Genomic DNA, 22,029 nt, shown 5'->3' with positions numbered 1-22,029 from the left:
CCTGTGAGCTACCTTCATCACACCTCACTTTTCCCTGCAGATAACCGTTTGCAAATAGTCTGTCCCTAAACTCAGTAATTCCTTCTTGTATTTGACCATTCCTGATGTTGATACCTTCTACCAATTTTTTTTCACTTTGTGTGTGGGATTTTTTTTTTTGTTTGTTTGCTTTGTTTTGTTGCTCAAAGAGTTCTGTGAGTTTGTTTCCTCTTCTCAGGTGCCCATATTATAGTACTGAGTGGTTTATCTGTGCTTCCTCTGAGCTCCTTGGCTTTCCTTAGAACAGTTGTTCTGAGTCCTCCTGTGAGTCCTCCTGTGAGTCTTCCCCTGAGTCCTCTTGTAGTTTCTCCAATACTGATTACAGTGTGGTCAGTTTCTGGAACCTTGTTATGATGTAGTGAGTTCGGGGCGGGGGGGTGAGATTTTTGTTGTTGTTGTTTGTTTTTAAAGATTTATTTATTATGCATACAGTTTTCTGTCTGCATGTGTACCTACAGACTAGAAGAGGGCACCAGATCTCATTACAGATAGTTGTGAACCTCCATGTAGTTGCTGGGAATTGAACTCAGGACCTCTGGAAAAACAGTCAGTGCTCTTAACCTCTGAGCCATTTCTCCAGCCCCTTATTTGTTTGTTTGTTTTAAGATTTCTATTTAGTGTGTATATGTTCATGTATTTATGTGCACACCATGTGTGTGCAGTGTCCACAGAGGTCAGAAAAGGACATCATATCCCTTGGAACTCGAGTTAAGGGTGGTCACTAGGCACCATGTACTGTTAAGAATTGAACTCAGCTCCTCTGCAAAGTCACAGTGCTCTTAATGGCTGAGGCGGTATTCCCACCCCGAGGTCTTAGTTTATTGAAGGTTCTTGATGCTGTTGGTGTGAAACATCAGCTGGCACTGAAGGAGTCATGACTCATCTTTTCAAACTGACTTTGCTGGTGCCTCTCTTTCTAGAATGAGTATTGTGATCCCCAAGACCAGGCTTACCTGAAGTGGGCTGATGTAGCACTACTCTTTGAACACTAGAGGGCGATCCAAGCCCAAGTTCATCTCAAATTCATAGTTGGTAGGTTAGGGATGAATCAGGAGTCTCTAGGCCCGGGCATCTTGTCCTCTTAGTCACTGGCATAACTACAGGATTCCGTCCACCGTGGCAGAGTTATTGTAGACAGATGCACTCTACCTCCTGTGCTGCACTTGTGCCATCAGCAGTGCCAAGCTATGTGACACCATAAGGCCCCAAACCTGCACATCTCTGGGGACACACAAGAACACAACTGCTCTAGACTAAAGGTGATGTGGGCTCCTGCTACCAGGGAAATCTCTGTCCTTAGTCCTGAAGAGGGGCATTGGGTGGAGGGAGTTAATGACTTTCCTGTATTATATGTGTCCCATTTGATACTTCAAAGTCGTGTCTCTGCTTTTCTTGTTGTTCCTCCATGAATGGAGTCTTGTACCACGCTGTAATGGGTGACGGCTATCCTTTGGCCATCTAGACATATGCTGAGTGTCTGGCACCAAGTTGGATTGTGCATGCATTTGACAGCCTTGAGAGCCTGCAGAGACTTGGGGTTTCACTGTACCCCCGTGACTCTTCATTTGACCTTACCTGTTTGAGTTTTGCTCACTGTCTTTAACCTGTAGGTTTAAGTCTTTTTGGTGGTGGTGGGGGCATTAGTAGTAGGGGTTTTAGCCAGCTTGTTTGTGTCAGTTAGCTGTTCTAGTGTCTTTCTCCCATGACTCACTGACACGAATGTTAGGTTGTTTTATCCCTCCACCCCCCGAGTCCTTGGAGCTCTGCTCTCTTCTTTGCTGTCTGTTTCTCTGTCTCTCTAGCGCACACTGACGCATTTCATTGTCTCTCTGTTCCCCGGTCCTTTCCCTCTTGTCCGCTCTGCATCTCGCTGGTGTTTCAGAACGCTTCCTCCATAGGAGAGGACTCTCTGTAGCTTCTGTTTTGCTCAGCTTTCTGTTTTAGTCCCTTGTTTTAGTTGTGTTGGTGACTGCTCATTTTTATCCTGGCTGCTTTGAGTTCACCGCTAGGTCATCTTTGGCCCTGTTTTCTCAGTAGTAACACTTGATGGGCTTGATCCCCAGCTGGACCCCGGCTTTATGTTATGTGCCTCCGGTCCGTACTGGCTGTCCAGCCTGCTGGCCACAGGCCACAAGTACCCAAGGTAGCTGTAAATATGGCCCACCACAGAATTCTAAACTTAAAACGTTGTGAGATTTTTTTCCCCCTTCTAACTTGGTTGTGTTTCTGGAACATGGCCTTTGCAGGTGGCAGTGTTGTGGAACCGTCTGTTAGGGTCAGCTTTCTCTGACACATGGGAAATGGGAAGTGGGAGACTACTATGTCATTCCAAATGCCAGGCACGTTCAGTGCTGGTCCATACTTCAGCCTGGACACCTAAGGGTGTCAGAATTTCTTCATTGCTGCTGGGTGGTAGTGGCAATCTTGATTTCCCTTGAGTTTCCTCACCTAAGAGGAGAATGTGGAGGTGCCTCATTGTTACCCTGTTGATAAGAAGTTTGTGTACCTAGGAGGGATGCAGAGTTCCATTACAATAACCCTTCACTCGGCCCCAGCTGGTGTGAGTGAGCTTAGACCGTTCCTTGTGCCCTTGTCTGTAGTCACGTGCTTATTGCCCAGAAGCTGTGCTTCCAGCTGACTGCCAGTGATGCATCAGCCGGGTAAGCAGAGATGCCACTGATGGTGAGGTCACCAGCGTTCTGCAAAGTTCTTAGAAAGAGGAGCATGTGAGTAAGCTCAGATGCCAGCCACAGCATGCATCCTGGTTTCAGAGAGGTCATGATGCGGCTAGCTGTTTTAAGTAGCCATGTGGAAAGGACTTGCAGGGTGAAGAGCAATCAGTGGCTGTGAGTGCTCAAACACACTCTGTGTGTTGTGTTTCAGGTAACAATTGGAGGCTGGTCGACGGCAGGTTGACATACAAAAGCAGGCATTCTTCTTCTGAGAACGTTGACAAGGCTCTTTAACCCCAATTTGGTGCCTCTCCCCCTTGCAGGGACAGTGCGGCCTGCTTTGCTATCCAGAAAGGATTACAGGCATCACGCAGTGACATTAAGTTGTTTAAGCATAATGATGTAGCTGACCTGGAGCGACTGCTAAAAGAACAGGAGATTGAAGATCAAAAGGTACGATCCTTTTGAAGAGCGTTGTGCAGCTCTTTGTACTTCCTAAGCAGCTAAATTATAGATGAAATGGTAATTTGTCACTGAAAACTGGCCTGCGGATCACATTTGGATACTAAGTAAGGGTGTTCCTGCTTATTAATGTATTTCAGGTTGGAGAGCCTTGTCATATTTGGGGGAGGCGGTTGAGGCGACTTTCTATGGGGGCCGAGGGAAGAGCAGCAGCTTGCCCTTGAGGAGACGCAATACTCTGAGTTCTGTGAAGGAGCTCTGGAACACACCAAGGCTGTAAGGAGGTGCATAGATTAAATTCAGAATATTCTTACTTATTTTATCAAATCTTAAGCCCTCCTGAAGCTCCAGACAGCTGCTGCCTGTGGGGAACAGCCTCCCTGAAGAGGGGGTGCCTGGGAGCCTTGATATGCCTAGTGGTAGTGATTAGGCCGTGTCTCCCTGGCATGATTGGAGAGCTGCACAGAGGAAATGTGTTCAAAGCATCATGGGAGGATGTTGACTTACCTTCAGGGCAGTGTGGGTAGGAAAGGCCGAGGTGGTGGTGCTGTGTGGCTCTGCAGCAGGACCTCGTGATGTGTGGCCTGTCCTGGGAGCCTGGTTGTCACATCTCAAGCCCCCTTTCAAGTGGACTTTGCCCCAACAGCTCATTCATAACTAGAGTAACTGATGAAAATGCTTACTGCCTTCTTTGATTTTTGTATTTAGAGTTTCCTAAACATTTGGGTTATTCACTCAGGATTCTGTCGTCTTTGTTTAGGAGTCAGCCTGCGTGATAGATACTTGGCGAATATGCACATTATCATATTGAATATGATGAACTCACCATTGAGTGCTCAGAATAGTATCAGCCAGTATTCCATATTTACACGATTAAGAAAAAGCTAAAGAAATTCTGAAATTGAGGCTGTCTCACAGATTTAATTCTTTCAGCAGACTAGAAAGATGACCTTAGTCTGATTAAACACTCGATCCCAACCACCAGAATAAACACTGGTTTGGAAAGTGACTACAGAGTCAGTGTGCTGGATCTAGATGCTGTCATGCTCACGTTTCATGTGTGTTTCCCATAAGATAATCTATGGAGCTCCTGTGGGTAACAATCAGAAAGCTAATTATGTATCTTAGAAATTTAATTTCACATTTTTACTAATTAATTTATACCTCATTTTTCTGCCAGGAGTATGCTGTTAAATAACTTCACATTTAATTTTAGAAAATTCTTCTTGAGATGCTGTCTTTAGAATATAAGTAGAACTCATGTCAAAGATTGGCACGTACTAACAATGTGATGTGAAAAGCAAAATGAAGGCAGCAGCTTGCTTCCAGCACTGAGCATGGACAGGAGGCAGTATGCTCCCAGAGGGGATGTCTCCAGCAAAGCCGTGTTGTCACAAGCTGGAGAGATGCCTCCGTGGTTAAGAGTACTTACTGCCGTTCCAGAAGATCCAGGCTCATTTTCCAGCATTGTGACTCCAGTTCTAGGTGTCTCATGCCACCTTCTTCTGACCTGTGGACATTGCACACACATGCACATGCATATATGCAGACAAAACAAAGTAAAACTTTTAAGTAAAACTGAGAAATGATCATAAGGTAGTATTTTTTAAAATACGATTCTAAAATTACTACAGTAAAATCCTGATTTTGAAAAAGTGATACACACATAAATATTCAAAAGAAAGACAAGCTATCATTGCATAGAACGACTAATCTTTAGTAGCTTCCATGTATACTTTTGCTCGTCCTAAGTCTCTTCCATTGAATATTTGGAAATCCTAAGCAGGTACTTGAATTGGTAGGACACTTAACTAGTGTGTGTATAAAGAAGCCCTGCCAAAACTAAGGAAACAAGATATCTTTTCAAAGGAGATGTCAGGATGCTGCATGTTGGCATGCAGGTGTCCTCTTTCCACCAGTGATTCTGACAGGTTCATACTGCCATCTAGAAATTCTGTGAGCCGCAGCATTCAGTGACGAGTCGCGGGAGACCGGCAACCTCTGTGATGTGTCTCAGCAGAGCAGAAGTGCTTCTATGCAGACAGCAGCTGCTGGTCCTGAAAGGCCCCATAGCATTGTTGTAATTAGTGATTGGAGCACAAGTAAGAAATCTTTGAGTAGGAATGTGGGGATGAGTTCTAACTCTGGTTTTCCAGCCTGTCACACCTGCAGCATCTTCAGGTTCTTAGGTGTGATAGACTCATGGCCTTCTGGACACAAGGAGGAGGAAGACACATAGTGTCTGAATTGAATTAGGCTGCTCTAGTCTACCACCTTGTATTTGATCAGACAAGGTCACATTTGGATTTTACCTGACTCACTGAGCAGGCAATGCAAACAAGGAGTTCGTTATATTTTGATGGGTGAGGAAGGTTAGAGATTACCAGCACACAGAGGAAAATACAGTAGTATAACTCACATGTGTGCGTACACACGCGTGTGCGCACACTTGCTATGCCCCTCCCATACTATTATCAACCTCCCACTACACTTGCACCACCCTTGCCTCTCCCCGCTCCTCAGGCCACACCTGTGGTGGTGGTGGTGGTGGTGGTAACAATGGTTTTCATTCATTTGTAATTCTTTCTCCTTTTACACTGAAATGTGTAAATCCTAACTGTGTAATTTTTAATGTTTTCATTCTGGAGTCTGTGCTTCATCATTAATTTCCCTGGGCTTTCTCCCAACCGTCCCCAACTGGGACATTGTTTAATATTGTTCGGGCACCTCCAGTGGTGTGTGAGGTCACCTCGCTGACACTGTCAGCTAAAATCTTCTGAGGAAAGAAAGCTGCTTCTTCTCACAGTGTTTCTGTCAAAATAATAGGATCGCAAGAGCCGAGTTTGAATTCATTATGGCCTTCCCCCCCTTTTAAATAAACCCTTTATGAGGTGCAAGCTCTTGGGAGTAACAATTTCTATTTGGAGTTACGACAGTTAAGATGTCTTGTTTCTTAAAGAATCCTCGGAAGGCCCGTGTGACTCGGCGTTTTATTGTCGTGGAAGGATTGTATATGAACACCGGAACCATCTGTCCTCTTCCGGAACTGGTGAGCAGCCCCGTTAGTCCTTATTTTAGTGTGCTGATTACCTGACAGTTAGGCCTTTCATCTGTAATCATATTTAAAGCGTGATACCTGGGACACAAGGTTGCGCAGCAAAGGAAGGTGCTCGCGTTTTGCCTGACCTGAGTTTGATCCCCAGAACCCACAGGGTGGAATAAGAGAATTGACTCATGAGAGCTGTGCTCCAACTCCACACACAAGCTATGGCATGCACACACATGCACAAATAAATAAGAAATATTTATAAAAAAATAATAAAAGTATGATGTGTCGTTGTCAGACTTTCCTTTTGGGTCGCCAGCCCCCAAATAATGACGTGGGGATTTGTTATTAATTATGAAAGCTTGGCCTTTAGCATAGGCTTGTCCCCAACTAGTTCTAATAACTTAAATTAAACCTGCTTCTATTGGTCTACATTCTGCCAAGTGGCTTTTTACCTCTCCTCCATTTTGTATGTCCAGTTTACTTCGTGTCTCCCTGGCATTTGCTGCACACCTAGATCCATCCTGAATTCCTCCCTCTGCCCGAAAGTCCCACCTACTCTCTCCTGCCTAGCTGCTGCCATTCAACTCTTTATTAAACCAATCAGGTGCCTTAGGAGGTGAGGCAAAACACAGATACAGCCTCACGAAGTATAAACAAATCTCCTGCAACAGTGTGCACAGTGGTGCTCACCTTTAATCCCAGCACTCAGGAGGCAGAGGCAGGCGGATCTCTGAGTTTGAGGCCAGCCTGCTGTGCAGAGTGACTTCCAGGACAGCCAGAGCTACACAGAGAAACCCTGTCTGGAACAAACAAATTATTATTATTATTATTATTATTATTATTATATTATTATATATAATAATAATAATAATAATACATGTCTACAATGTGTCTTGATCATATCCACCTCCAGCTTCTGTATTTTTTTTAAAAAAAAGATTCTCAGAACAAAATACAGATAAGTACACATCTAAAACACTAGAAGGTAAAAGATTTTCTTCTATGCCCAATGACAGAGAAGAACAAGCCGTCCATGCCTCTGCCCGCCTGCAATGCCTGTGTTCTAGCACTGAACAGACTCAGACGGGAGGATCAAGTCTTTAGGCCACCCTGTTCAGCATGAAAGGCTAGCCTGTGTTACTGAGTGAGATCCCTCTCTTAAAAGTAAATTAATAAAAAAAAGTAAGAGGAAAACAGAAGAATGAACCATAATAATAAATATAATAGAACTTTTTACATTCAAACATTTCTGCAAATCCAAAGTAAAATAACTACTGAGAAAAAAACACTATACTTCCCAGGAAGTCTTATATGTAGTCTGACAAGTGTTTAATTGAGAAGCTGTATGTCTACACACACACAAATGTCTTAACATTTCCCTTTTGAAAACTAGGTCCTGTGCTGTCTCTTACTAATGTGAGTCATTTCAGAGACTGAAAGGTTCTCATTATTCAGTGTACTTACATTCTGAAAAGGTAGCACACACAACGACAAAGGGACCTAAGGGAGAGCCATTGCTACTGGGCTCCTGTGAGCTGCAGTCAGGACACAGCTGGTCTGTGTGTGGTTCTGTTTAAAGACACCTTCTCTAATACCTACTGTTGATTCACTCACACTGGACTCCTGCCCACAGCTCTCTAACTCATGCTGAAGGAAGTTTCTCCAATGTCCGTTTTCCCAGAATGCATTTCTCATCCTTTCTGCATCTGAGAATACTTGAAAGCTCATTAGCAAGGACAGTGAGAACATCAGAATCTCTAGTGATGGCACAGAGATGTGAAATGCACACTTCTTCAGAGGACAGTGACCTCTCTCAGCTGCGAGCACCCGCTGGCAGGTAGCTCACTCATTTCTTGACCACCGCACACATGAGCCTTCTGAAGGATGGATGCATGGATATTGATTTTAGAGTCAGATTTTAACAAGTAGGTAAATTTAAAAATGCAGAATTCATAGATATTGAGGGTCAACTGTCAGTACTTTTACAAGTTTAATTTTTTTCTACAAAAGACCTTCTGTATGTTGTTAATGGTGGTGGTATTAAGTCCAGTTTTATTTATCACCTAGGTTAAGTTAAAATACAAATATAAAGCAAGAATCTTTCTGGAGGAAAGCCTTTCATTTGGAGTCCTTGGGGAGCACGGGCGCGGAGTCACAGAGCACTATGGGATCAGCGTGAGTTCACACTGGGGGGTGGGGAAGCTCTCCCCTGTAGGAAGCCTGTCAGAGGCATGAGAAACAACCGTTAATGAATCAGAGGCTCCTGGGGCTTTAATGTCTGGGTGGATCTAGGCAGCCCAATCAAGGACCATATCTTCCCTCTGAGATTTTTGTTTACCTGGGATAGGGGTACCCTTGACTCTTCATGTTTTGTATTGTATTATTAAGGTCACTAAGAATTTCCGTAGGAGCTGGACATGGCGGCACATGCCTGTAATCGCAGCAGCTGGGAAACTGAGGCCTCCGTGAACTACATAAAAAGATGCCCCACACAAAAAGCAACAACAAAAAGGGTTCCCTTAGTCCTTTAGAAGACAGTTTAGTGTTTAAATTCTCCATATAATCTGTGGAAGTACATATGTACAATTGTACCATATATGTATTGTTTGTGTAGGTGGCAGTGTGTGTGTACATATTTAATATATAATTATGATACACACACATGCTGTCAAAAACACTGCCAAAAAATGGCTTCAGCAAAGCAACTAAAGCTTAAACAGTTGGGATAACATTGACCCCTTTCCTTTCACCGAAGGGAAATGGAGTCAGAGAGACCAAGTACCCTGGGCTGTGCTCCTGGTGCCTCAGGCTGGTGATAGGCACCTTGCTGGCCACTGTAGGGTAGAGGTACAGGGCGCCTTTTCTCCAAATGTGGGTGGTGAGTTTTGTGTCACTCAGCTGACGGTAAAATGCAAAGTCCCCTTAGTTATCTGCACCCCAGCACTGCACTGCCCCAGAGGAAAGCTGCCTGAAGTTAGCTGGCAGCTGACGTCAGCATGGGTGTGGGTGGGGGCGTAGTGAGTGTAAGGATGGCATGGAAGTTTACTGAGGGAAACCTCCATCCCCAGATGGCTTGACGGGGAATTGCCCTCTGTTTTTCCTGGCAGATTGACGACATTGACCTGATCAGCGCTAACATGGAAAACGCTCTCGCATCTGTCGGGGGCTTCTGCTGCGGCAGGTCTTTTGTGGTTGACCATCAGGTAGGTGATGCTTCAATGTCGGGGTTTTTGTCTTGCCTGGTTCCTGAAGTCATCAAGTCCCAAAGAAATCACACAGAGGTCTACATTAACTATAAACTGATTGGCCCATTAGCTCAGGCTTCTTATTAACTCTTATAACTTATATAGCCCATTATTAGCCCATTATTCTTATCTGTGTTAGCCATGTGGCTCAGTACCTTATTCAGTGGGGCAGTTACATTTTCTTCTGTGGTTGGGTCAGGACTGTGTCCTCTACCCAGAATTCTCCTGTTCTCATTGACCCGTCTCTACTTCCTGTCTGGTTGTCCCACCTATACTTCTTGCCTGGCTACTGGCCAATCAGCCTTTATTTAAAGTATAATTGACAGAATACAGACCATGGTCCCACACCACTTCTAGAGATGAAGCATAGTCACAGACGATTTTCCCTACTGTCATTGCAGAATGATGTTTTCAGTACAAGCTTTATGTACACTTTAACTCATAATTTACCACACTGTTTTTACTTAAAAGCCTGTTTTTAAAGCATAACTCAAAGTGTTTACAGACACATAAGGACCCTATCTCTAAGACAGCATATTGGGTTTGTTACACTGTCCCTCAGCTGCCCTCCTGGTGCACTCAGTGTGCTTGCCGTTCATATGCCTGTGGATATGTGGTGGCTTCCAAATGTCTTTCCAAGGAGAGATTATCTGTTTATTTTGTTTCTCCTTAGCGGCTCTCTGGCCAAGGATACTGCTTTTCAGCATCGTTGCCTCCCCTACTAGCTTCTGCCGCCATCGAGGCCCTCAACATCATGGAGGAGAATCCAGGTACAGCCTTGTAATTTCTGGTTCTGTTAACTGTGGTGCCAACTTGCTTTCTGGAAGAATTAGCACTATAGAAATGTTTATCAGACAAAACTCTAAATTACTTTCAAAATCTTGTCCCCTAATACAAAAACCAATATCCAAACTTGTTGAGCACAGGTGCTTCAGATTCAACCAATAGTCTTTGAAAATGCCCCAAAGTCTGAAACACCAAGATCCGAACCATGCCTCACCCCAGAATTTAAGTGGGTGTTCTTACCAATGCCTGACATTGTGGGAAGATGGCAGTGGAGAAGCCACCCCTGCCTCAGGACTGTGCACGGAGCTTTAGCTCTGAGTGTGGCGCTGGAGCCAGAGTGGCTGGCTGCTGCTCCAGGTTGCGTTAGTGCCAGAAAAGTGAGGACCTGGGTCATTGCCAGTCCTGGGCGCTTCCCCAAATGTGGTGGCGTATAGTGTTTGGAGAAGCTGGCTGAAGTGTTCTGATGATGCCGTTTTCTCTCTTGTTTTCCCCTTCAGCCTTTGAATCATTGATTAATTCAATGCTAGCCTGTTTTTGTTACCAACAACTCAGTGGGCAAAATAAAAGTCAACTAAGGTTTTTGCGAGTGGCCTTTGACTATAATAGTGCAGCCTTTAAGATCAAAAGTGGGCCGCCAAGATGTCTCAGCAGGTAAAGGTGCACGCTGTGCAACCCTGGCAGCCTGGGTTAGACCCCCAGGACCCAGATAAAGATGGTAGGAGAGAACTAACTCCATAAAATTGTCCTCTGACCTCCACACGTGCCCACTGATGCATGGCCACCCAAGCCCCCCACGCACACCAATAATGAGTCATTTTAAGAAGTAGGAAAGGAAAAGAGGCCTTCCCTAGCTGTCAGTCCTGAATCTCCAGCAGGGATGTCTGTTCCCAGGGTCAGATGTGTCTCATACATTCATGCACACACCAGGAGGGTGTCAGGCCCCAACTCCCAGTCACATGGCTTTCACTTTGAGCTTTCCCTGAGTAGAGGAAACACCCCCTAAATTATTTTGCTGCCCACTTGTTTCGAGTTCAGACTGAGTAAATGGCACCCTGTGATCTTAGCGGGACTGTGCAGATCCTGATAAGGACAAGAGCCTGAGTTAAGTTCAGAAGCCATTGTCCCTGGTCTGGCTAGTTGGCAGCACCAGTGAAAAGGAACCGTTGATGATGTCAGAAGCCCAGACCCTCAAGGTGTGGTTGCTGAATGTCTGCTCACATCAGGAGCATTCACAGCATTTCAGACTACGGATGGGGCGTGTAGAAGAAGTCATGAGCTGGTCCCGCCAGATGTCCTAAGTAGCCATCACCCGTTTTCTCTGCAGGCATTTTTGCAGTTTTAAAGAAGAAATGCCAACACATCCATGAATCTCTGCAAGGGTGAGCATATAACACACATCCTCCCCACACTCAGCAGCACTGCAGTTCTGAGTTTTATGGGCTCTGGAAGTTTCACCCACACTGCAGCCAGAGAAGCAAAATCTCAGTCCATGCCGCTTCAATACAACTGGACCAGTCATTTGCCGCTGCCGTAAAAATAAGGCCTTGTTGTAGAAGTTCCATGGTGTGTAGTGGACACTGTACTAAACAGGAGGAGAATAAGCTGCAGCTGCTCTCAGGGGTGACCCAAGTGCATGTGGTTCATCTCCCCAGAGAGAGGGAGGCACTGTTCTGTGTACTGGACAGCCCCAAGTCCTACTGTCCATGCTACCCTTAGTAAATTAAAGTTAGTCACAAGTGGTCTTTTTTTTTTAGAAAAGAAAATGAAATCTTCAGGCTGATTTTGGTTCCACGGGAAATGATCTCTCATTGTTTTAGATCCTTTCTGGGGATTCATTTCATCCTGAGAGGAAACCTGGGCCTAAGAACAAGGCACTGAGCAAAAGCAACCAAACTGAAACAGGGAGCCTGGTTTCACACAGGCCTGCATCCCAGCTGTGCCCAGGAGATGGCTAGCGTGGGTGAAAGTGAACCTGACTGAGGGCCACTCAGAGCTGCCCTGCAGCTCATTCAAAGAGACAAGATTTACCAGAAAGGAATCTGTCCTCTTTCCTGACAGCAGATTTCTGTGTGTTACTCTAAGAGGAAAATCTTAAAGTGCATAAGATGTAAAACAAATCACACAGAGAAGACAATCATGCCCCCTAAACCTATTGTTGATAGTCAAATATGATGTTATCACTTCAAGTCTCTATGACATTCTGAAGCCTAGATAATAGGCAAGGCAGCGTGATAGTACACAGACCTACAGGAAACAAACAGGACGTGTCATAGAAAATGGTGGTATACGTCCTGCTGGAAGTGGGTCCCAAGGGAGGTCCCTCCAGAAAGGCAATGTGATCTGGACGTCAGTGTGGACAGCTTTCTTGGGAACAGGAGAGTAGTGTATATCTGGTGAAGAGGTGGGAGGACCCAAGGGCAGAGGGGCTGTGAGAAGAGGGCCGTGTAGGGCGAGCAGCAGTGATGCCCAGGCTCCCACAGGAGACTGCGAAGGCCACAGCATCCCATGGACAGGAGCTTTCAACCACAGGCCTTTCCTGGACTGGGAGGCACTGCCCAACACATGGCTTCTCAAGATGGAATCCTGCCATGCAGTGTAGCTCCTTTCCACATCCCCAGATCTGCTGTTAGTCCAAGGGCCTTGACAGGGCTGAGTATTTATCTAGTTACTATGTTTTCTGTATGGCACTGGGGACTGAACCCAGGGCCTCACACATCTAGGCAAGCATGACGCCCTGAGCCCCGACCCCTGCTCTGACAGACACTGTGTGGGGATCTCTGTGAGCCTGCAGGGTCCCGATACAGTGTTTGTTTGTTTCTGCAGCATTTCTGGTTTAAAAGTGGTGGGGGAGCCCCTGTCCCCAGCACTTCACCTCCAGCTGGAAGAGAGCACTGGGTCTCGGGAGAAGGATGTGAAGCTGCTTCAGGAAATCATAGTTCAGGTAAGTGTGCCCTTGTGTAGTGAGCCTCGGCAGCCTGTGCACCGCTGCTCACCTCATTTCCAGGAACACCTCCCTACCGCAGACGGTGGGGTATGCCAGGAGGAGATGGTCACCAGGTCACCATGACCCTCCAGACAGCCCTGCTGAGCTCACATGGTGCCAGAAGTGCTGGCTAACGGTCTTCTCTCCCCTGCGTCACTCAGCTCCTGAAGTTGTGAACCTGCTGCCTCCTGTGTTATGTCTGTGCTCAGCTTCTCTCCTGACTGTGCTCAGCTTTTCTCCTGAATAGCTCTGCAGAACACTCCTGCTCAGCATCTGCATCTTCTGAGCTAAGATGTCTCTCTGTCATCACCAGGCTGACCTGAAACTCACTGTGTAGTTAGGCTGGACTTCCCTGCCTCAGCTTCCTGAGTGCTGGGGTTGCAGTGTGAGCCACTACTCCTGACTAAACTCTTTACTAAGTTTACCAATGTTTCACTTTTTGTTTTTACAAATTACTACTAAGTAGTTGGCTCTATGTGCTCACTGCACAGTTGCTTGGCCCATCCTTCCAGCAGTAGCTGCCTTCCTGAGGCCTTCCTGCCTTTCTTTCAGGCTCCTGCTCTCTCTTGCAGAACTCCAGTGTGCTACAGCTCTGGGGATGTGCACATCTGGGGTCATGCAGCCTCCCTGTGGAACCTGGCATGGCCCCTTTATGCCTTTGAGAAGGAATAAAGATTTCATTCCACCCTATTAATGCCCTGAGACAATACCACTGGCTGGTCACATGATATTCAGTGTGCAGCTGGTATGTCAAGACCTCTTGTGGTTGCTTAAGCTTCCTGGGTCGCCCTTCATTCTACCATGTTTTAGTTGTGTGATCTGGAGTGAGTCTGCAGGGCTGCACATGGTAAACAACCTCTTGGCCTCCACTGTATTAAAAACAAAAAAAGCAGAATCTAAAATTCATAATTAAGGACACATGTCAGAGCATGATGATCAGGCCAGCAGTACTTGACTGAAAAAGGGCACATCACACACAGGCTCAGCTCTGCAGGCCTGAGGAAGGACAGACTTCCTTAAAGGGACAGAGCATCCCTCTAGCCTTTCACTGCCTCAGTACTTTACCCTAGGTATATATAGATGTGAAAATAAACTTGTACTTGGAGTTTTTAGACAAAGGTGAAAGCAGATGCACACATTTAGAACAACTAAACAGACAAGCCAGGGCAGCTCAAAGGACTCCACTGCATCCACGTGGCTGTTGAGTCTGCTGTTTTCAACAGGATTGTTCTCATTGGTAGGACCACGTTAGTGGACACAGAGCAGAGGCCCTATAAAAGCTGTGTGCCTCTGTTGGGGCCCACGAAAGGAGCCCACTGTTTCCTGTCTCCCCTGGCCTGTGACCTATGCACTGCCCCGTAGTTGGAGTGACCCTCGTGGCAGCACATCTGCTCTCTATAAGCCCCACTCTGCTCTCTTCCTCAGCACAGGGAAGCTGCCTTTCAGAGACCCGGGCTCATGTCCACGCAGTGAACATGAGCAGACTGCATGCACAAACCTTCTCAGAAGAAAACCTAAAGATGGGGCCTGAGAGATGACTCTGTGTGATAGTTACTTTTCTATTGTTGTGGTAAACCCCCACAACTAAGACAGCTTATGAGGAAGTGTTTAATTTGCGCTTGCCATTTCAGAGAGTTAGAGTCCATAATGGTGGAGAAAAGGCATAGTGGCAGCAACAACCGAGAACTCATATCTTAATCCACGAGGAGGAGGCAGAGATTACACTGTGAATAGCAGGAATGACCACACCCAGTGACACACCTCCTCCAGGAAACCCACACCTCCTAATCCTTCCCAAATAGTTCTACCACCTGGGAGCCAAGTATTCAAATATATGAGCCTATGGGTCTGTTCTCATCCAAACCACAACACTTTGGGCTGTATGGATCTGATTTCTATCGCTTTTGGTTTTAAGCCGGTCATAGCAGCACATACTTGTGGTCTCAGCATTGGAGAGCTGGGCCTACCTGGTAAGCATCAGGCCACTGAGAGACCCTGTCTCAAAAAGGTGGATGGTATGTGCAGAGGAACAGCCAGGCTGTCCTCTGGCCTCCAGATGCACACACACATGTGTGCACACACAGGAGCCAAATAATACTAAGGATGCAAGGCCTTGAACAGTTCCCCAGCTCACGTCTGGCCTGCAAGCTCTTATGTCACTGGCTATCTTGGGAAATGACCCTGTGAAATCCAGCACGAAAGGAGAGCCTCACAGCCTCTTCACAGCCTCCACTCTAAGTCTTCCCAACCCCTGCCCCTGCTCTCCCTGTATTTAGAGGGTTGGGGTACAGTAACCTGCATTACCCTTTGCAGACCTGAGAACTTTTGCCAGTTTTGTGTTGAGCTGTTGGTCAGGACATTGTTTTCACAACAGCTCTGGTTTGTGATGTCTCTTAACCAGCCAGGCTAGACACACAGCCAGGCCAGATGTCCAGATGATGGCACACTTCCAATTTCTCTCCCTGGATCTGAAGTGAGTGCACGGCTCTGATGCCATCTTCATGGTATTCCATCTTTCCTCGAAGCTTGTGGCCACCTTTCTTTGGGATGATGCTTTTACTGGTGGGCAGTTGGAGTCAGCCTTCCCTGTGCACCACGCCTTGCATTGTGCACCATGTGTGCACTTAAGTGTGCACATGCACCCACAGGGAACACAGTTGATAGAACCCTGGGAAGCCTGCCATTCAGAGGCCTAGTGTGCACTTAAGTGTGCATGTGCACCCATAGGAAACACAGCCGATAGAACCCTGGGAAGGCTGCCATTCAGGGGCCTAGGCTGTATTCATGGGTTCTGCAGTTCTCACTGTCTAATTCCAGAACTTGCCATCACACAAAAGGAACTCTGTACAAACTGCCGCCTCGCTCAAGAGTCTGGGCTTCCTGTGTACAGTGGAGGTCTTTTCAGTTAGACAGGTAATCAGGGGGTGCCTAATGCATAGGTCAGCTCAGAACAGTCGTTTTCAGTGCCAGACTCTTGGGGCCTGGGAGCACTTTTTCCACATGGAACCATGGACGGTCTCAATGTGGCTGTCGTCCTACACTGAGGCAGTCCTGCCAATACTGTCTGCACACGGGGCTTTGTTCCTGGCCTCCCTGGGTCCTCACTCTATGTTGTGTGAAATGTTGTCTCTAGCTTCTGTGTCTGTGTACCTGAAAAATGGGTCAAAGTGTATAGAATCAGATTTGCAGTTCTAGGGAGCCTAGTCTTTTCTCCCAAGTGTTCAGACATCACACAGGGTCTGTAGCTACCAGACTCCATAGCCCAGCACATCCACCATCACAGGAAAGTCTGAGTCCAAAGGAAGGATTCACCTTGAGAGTCCAGTGGGGGCATATGTGCTTTGTCTCCTAGAACTCTGCATGGAACTATGAACGGCCAGTATTTTGAAGGCAGCATAGATCTCTGCACTGTGATCTAAATCTGGATTGTTAATATCCCTTTCTCCCTGCAGTGCATGAACAAGGGCATTGCGTTGACCCAGGCACGCTACTTGGACAAGGACGAGAAGTGCCTTCCTCCTCCAAGGTTGGTTAGCGTTGAAGCACAGATGTGTTGGGAAACATCACAGACTATTGCAGGATAAGAGTGTCCTTAACGTACAGCACATCCATGGGTTTGCTCTCAACTAGATGGTTTTCATTTTCCCTGAAGAGCATCTCAGGACCAAGTGTCCTCCTCGGTGACTGGAAGGGTCATCTGGAGACCCAAGAGTGAACAGATGACTGACTCTTGGCAGCTAATGACAGTTGGAGTCCAACCCTAACTTGGACTCTTGAGACACTCTTGAGGGAGGGAGCAGCCTGGATGTGGTCACCTTCCTAGCTGCCCTGGTGGGAGTCTGGATGCATCATGCTGTGGACCCCAAAGCTACCTCTTTGCAACTGCAAAAGACTGCAAAGCAAGGGAGAGATGGGGATTTGCACATAGGCTCTTAAGACACAAGTCTGACCTCAAAGTGCCTACGCTGTTCAGAGGAAGTATACACCCTGACCACCAAAGTCCTAGGTCAGAGGTCACAGGGGAGACTGGCATGATGCTGAGACTTCCTAGAATAGGTGACACCCTGACCTCGGAGAGCCAATGTCGACAGTCCCTAGCTTCTGATGGTTTCCCCTCTGATTTGCTCTCCCAAAAGCATTTCATTGCTCATATTAGTAGGGGTCTCATAGCATGACATATAAAGTCGGGTTGTTGTATGTGACATTTCCATGCTGTGGGCTAATGCCCTGAGCTCATAGGCCTTACAGTGCTCTGGTTGAGTGTGTTAGCTGGATGAGATTTATAGAGGGTTTGTTGGCATGTCGTCCCACCCTGGGCCAAGCAGTATCTCCTCAAGAGGACCCCGGTGGGCACCATGATCTTCAGCAGATAAGACACTAATTGGCTTGGGTGTGCAGTGGTTGACGACCTCAGGTACAGCCTGGAGCACAGAGAATAAGATGCATGGACCTGGACACAGACTCCCTACTGGGTGGAGGGTCTCACATGCAGAAGGCTCCATCGGGACTGAGCTCACTCAAGAACTGCTCAAAAAGAGTTAAAGTTCCAACTCTGTCCTATTTGTGCCCACTGTCCCTGTGCTTCTGTGCTTCCTTATCAGAGCACAGGGCTAAGACAGGAGACACACTTGTTCTATGTCCTTGGTGGCCATGCCTGGTACATAAAGCCAATGTTGGCAGAGGACAGAAGGAGCGTTGCCTCATCAGCTTCTGTTTCCTAAGGAACTTGAACATGTCTGCTTTGCTCTCTGATGTAGGCATTCATGTTTCCAGCTGAATTATTAAACAGGTGTGAGAAATGCTGACTTCTTGCTTTGGGGCAGGACTGATTAGAGTGGTAGGTTGTTCAGAGGACTTTCCCACTGAGGCTAGGAAACACAGTACAAACCCTCGGAGTAGTTGCAGATGAGGGGGACGGCCAGGAGGCATAGCTTCTGCCCATGGCCACAGAGATGGTGTTAGGCCGCAGATACCTCTCACAGCTGCTCCCTGCTGCTGCTGCACGGTAGGAAAGCAGCGGCAGGTGGGAGGACCACAGATGGGCTCCCAGAAGAACCGTAACAGTCTCCAGCACGGGCATGTGACCCCACCTCACTGTGTTTTGTCTTTCTCAGCATCAGGGTTGTGGTCACAGTGGAGCAGACAGAGGAAGAGCTGGAGAGGGCTGCGTCCACCATCAGGGAGGCTGCCCAGGCTGTGCTGCTGTAGGCTGCAGCCCCATGCTTCCTGCCACATCGCCTGCAGGCAGAACTGCTTGGAGACCTCCAGTTTGCCAGGGAGTGGATTGCTGCCCCGTGGTGCAGCTGTGGCTTGAGCACAGCCTTAATCAATGGATGGATTTGTTTATAGTGCAGGAGCTGACTGTAGAGAAGACAGATGACAACGTATAACTGTACAGTGTGCCATTTGGTCTGTTTGGATGCTTCACTCTCTGTCATGTGTATTTGTTTAAATTGGAGCTTCAGTTTTCCTCCTGCCGCCTGTGGTAATGATTTGATAAGCACTCCTCCGTATTTCATAGAAAAGGACGTGGCAGCTAAGAGGAACTCTGTGTGTACCACAGTTACTGTGGAGAGGGAGTCCACTGAATCTTCCCAAGTCCCTCATGTAAGCTCAGTGGTAACTGCTTGCGGAGAATACTTCCTGCGAGTTAGAAATTTCATATAGTGTATTTGAATTCCAGAACCTTCTATGCATTAGTTGCTGATGTTATCATTTCTGAGCTTCACTAACTGAAAATATTCATAGTGCTTCCTAAGCAATAATCTGAATTGAACATTTGTTTATTTTTGTGTAATTGACTTTATTTTTTTAATATTCTCTCGTCAGTTTTGGAAGAGGGTTATTCTGGTCCCCAAATATGAATCATGCCCTGGGCATTTTTTAATATGTCAGATGTCTGTTTCATGGTGGTTTTGTCCAGGAGCACAGAACTGTGGGCTTTTCCTAAGCTGAGAAAAATAAGAACTTCTTTCATCCTTATAAATTCCAGATGCCTCAGAAAAACAGGGATGCTCTGAAGGTGACTTCCGAGCGCACACTGGCTGCTGTTCTCCTTGGCGAACATGCTGAGTGGTGTAATGGCTTGTGGTCTGTGCCATGTAGCGTGTGCGTGGAAGGCCGTCATTCCTTCTCTTGTTGCACAGGCAGAGGAATCGGGTCGTTTAAATGTCATTTTATGATGTGCATCCATATTAACAGTGGATCGGCATCTGTTTAAGTGATCTGTGACATTTTGAATGTTTCTATTTCATACGTGCCTTGTGATTGCTGCTGCTGTGAGGGTACGGTCCTGTCGGGGATGGGTCTGTTCTGTTTGGTTTTTAGTGAAATAAACCTCCAAGAGCCTATTCCTGAAAATGAGTCTGCTCAGCTCAGCAGGCTCTCTTTTAACCTTTCTGCAAGTCTAAGGCACTATTCATTTTCCCTGTGTGTTTTTCTTCTGTTTTAGAAAATAATTTAGTTTCTTAGTCCCATTTCCCTGCTCAACCAAAGAGTATATACTATTTTAAAATTCTTAGGTTCCTACTAACTTAAACATTGGTTAAGGAAGAATCTAAAAATGATAGCGCAAAGGCTGGACACTTAGTTCAGTGGGAGAGTACTAGCAAGCATAAGGCCCTGGACTTGGTCCTCAGCTGGGGAAGGAAACCTGGATGAGAGAGAGAACACAAAGTTTTCAAAGACATTTACAAACAGCAGTTACTTCTGTTGTTGGGAAGAAGAGATCCAGAAACAATGGGTTAACTTAACTCCTGGCTACCTCTTCCAGTCGGTGCACTCCCTCCAGCTTCAGAGGGCCCACGTAGTACAAGCAGGAAGTTCACAGTTCAGGATCACTGTCGTCCCCAGATCAGGCCCAGCTAGTGTGTGAGCTTCGGGCAAGACTTGAACAGACATCTGTTCACTTCAGACAAGACAGCAGCAGACCAATGAAGCTAGGCTGTGGCGGCACAGGTCTCTAATCCCAGCGCTCAGGAGGCACACAAAGATGGATCTCTGGTTTTGAGGCCAGCCTGGTGTACAGAGGTAGTTCTAGGATAGCCAGGGCTACACAGAGAAATCCTCTCTCTCTAAAATTAAAAGAAAAAAAGGTGGAAGGAAGGAAAGAAACCAGAGAAGCAGTTTACTTGTGTCTGAGCTTGGTAAACGAGCGACTCCTGCAGTTACCTACTAGCACAACAGCAAACTAGGCCATTGAGAACTGCTTATATATCCTTAGGAACACTGGGCCTTGTGAGCTCAGGCCCATCTTCATAACATGCTTACTGTTAAAAACTCAATTTTCTGTGGTCTCCTGTTGGGACTCACAGCTGCTGAGGCTCGAGAGAACAATGACCATGTCATTCATGGGAACATCGCAGTCACCAACACACACATTTAGTCCTCCAACAAGGAAAGCTGATGCAATAATGAAAAGTTTCCATAGGATACAAACTCCAGAATCTCAACAGACTCCAAATTAGACAAGCCAGAAAAATACGAGGTACAGCCAAGTTAGCCTGCTATAAGACAGAAATTAACACAAAAGATCAACATGCAAATAAGGCTAAGTTCCACTGGGGAGGGGAGTGGGTAAGAAGGCATTGAGATGAAACAATCAAAGTGCTGAAACTCAGATGGTATCAAGAATTCTCTATCCAGCTGAACTATCTGTCAGTAATGAAATGAACAGAAGGGGTCTCCCAGACAAACACAACAAACCTGCGGCCTGCCTCCTAGTAAATACTAAGACAGTCTTTCAGTGTGGAAGGGAAGGGTACCAAATGGTAAATCAAATTCAAACAAATAAGTAGCAGCAAGTACAGAGGCAATAAAGACTGCATAGACTGGATGGTGATCACACTCGCCTTTAATCCCAGCACTCAACAACGTCCAGGAAGCCAAGGCTGTTGCATCGAGAAACCCTGTCTCAAAAAAGCCTTAATAAATAAATTTTAGGTGATTTTTTGGGGGGCCACTAGTTCACAAAAATGACAAGAAGTCTTCTTATTATGAAAGCTTCCTTATAGCTTAGGTCAGTCCAGCATACTCTTATAACTGAAATTAGCCCATCTGTATTTATGTACATTTTGCCCCGTGACTCTTTACCTCTGTTCCGTCTTGCACCTTCTGGTTCCTCTCCGTGTCCTCTGGTGTCTCTCCCGTGCCTAGATTCATCTCTTCCCCTCCCTCTGTCGGAAGTTCCACCTAACCTTTTCCTGCCTGGCTATTGACCATTCAGTATTTTTTTCCCACTAATGAGAGGATGTGCTCTTTATTCTTACACAGAGAATCAAATCTTTTTTTTAATTGTTTTTATTGAGATATATACTTTTCTCTGCTCTCCTCCTTTCCTCCCCCCTTCCCATCTACCCTCTCCCATGGTCCCCATGCTCCCAATTTACTCAGGAGATCTTATCTTTTCCTACTTCCCATGTAGATTAGATCTGTGTATGTCTCTCTTAGGGTCCTCATTGTTGTCTAGGTTCTCTAGGATTGTGATTTGTAGGCTGGTTTTCTTTGCTTTATGTTTAAAAAACACTTATGAGTGAGTACATATGATATTTGGCTTTCTGGGTCTGGGTCACCTCACTCAATATGATATTTTCTAGATCCAGACTTGGCAGCAACTGCCTCTACCCACTGAGCCGTTTCCCTGACCCCTCCTTGTTCCCCCCTCCATTTTGGAATGATGATTTTCTCAGCTATAGGACCTATGGCTGACAGTCTTTTTTTTTTATCACTTGAAAACCTTGCCTGTAACTTCTGGTGTTTCTGACTGCAGATCTGTCGCTCAGCGAGTCTTCCTCT

The 22,029-nt window shown here is 46.3% G+C and overlaps 1 protein-coding gene across 1 annotated transcript in view; it reads left to right on the top strand.

Annotated features, from left to right (window-relative positions):
- The window catches only part of Sptlc1 (serine palmitoyltransferase long chain base subunit 1), a 45,459-nt gene extending 25,824 nt beyond the window's left edge, over window positions 1–19,635 (top strand). The window contains exons 7-15 of the mRNA XM_038334494.1: window positions 3,035–3,164; window positions 6,133–6,222; window positions 8,290–8,397; window positions 9,330–9,425; window positions 10,141–10,237; window positions 11,578–11,632; window positions 13,077–13,194; window positions 16,689–16,762; window positions 18,351–19,635. Coding sequence (XP_038190422.1) covers window positions 3,035–3,164; window positions 6,133–6,222; window positions 8,290–8,397; window positions 9,330–9,425; window positions 10,141–10,237; window positions 11,578–11,632; window positions 13,077–13,194; window positions 16,689–16,762; window positions 18,351–18,444 — 862 coding nt within the window. The 3' untranslated portion in view covers window positions 18,445–19,635. The remainder of the gene's footprint in view (window positions 1–3,034; window positions 3,165–6,132; window positions 6,223–8,289; window positions 8,398–9,329; window positions 9,426–10,140; window positions 10,238–11,577; window positions 11,633–13,076; window positions 13,195–16,688; window positions 16,763–18,350) is intronic.
- The last annotated feature ends 2,394 nt before the right edge of the window (window positions 19,636–22,029 follow it).

The sequence above is a fragment of the Arvicola amphibius genome, chromosome 6 (assembly GCF_903992535.2).
Source record: "Arvicola amphibius chromosome 6, mArvAmp1.2, whole genome shotgun sequence".
Lineage (NCBI taxonomy): Eukaryota > Metazoa > Chordata > Mammalia > Rodentia > Cricetidae > Arvicola > Arvicola amphibius.
Note: the sequence above shows the minus strand (reverse complement) of the source record. Positions and strands in the feature narration are given on the sequence as shown.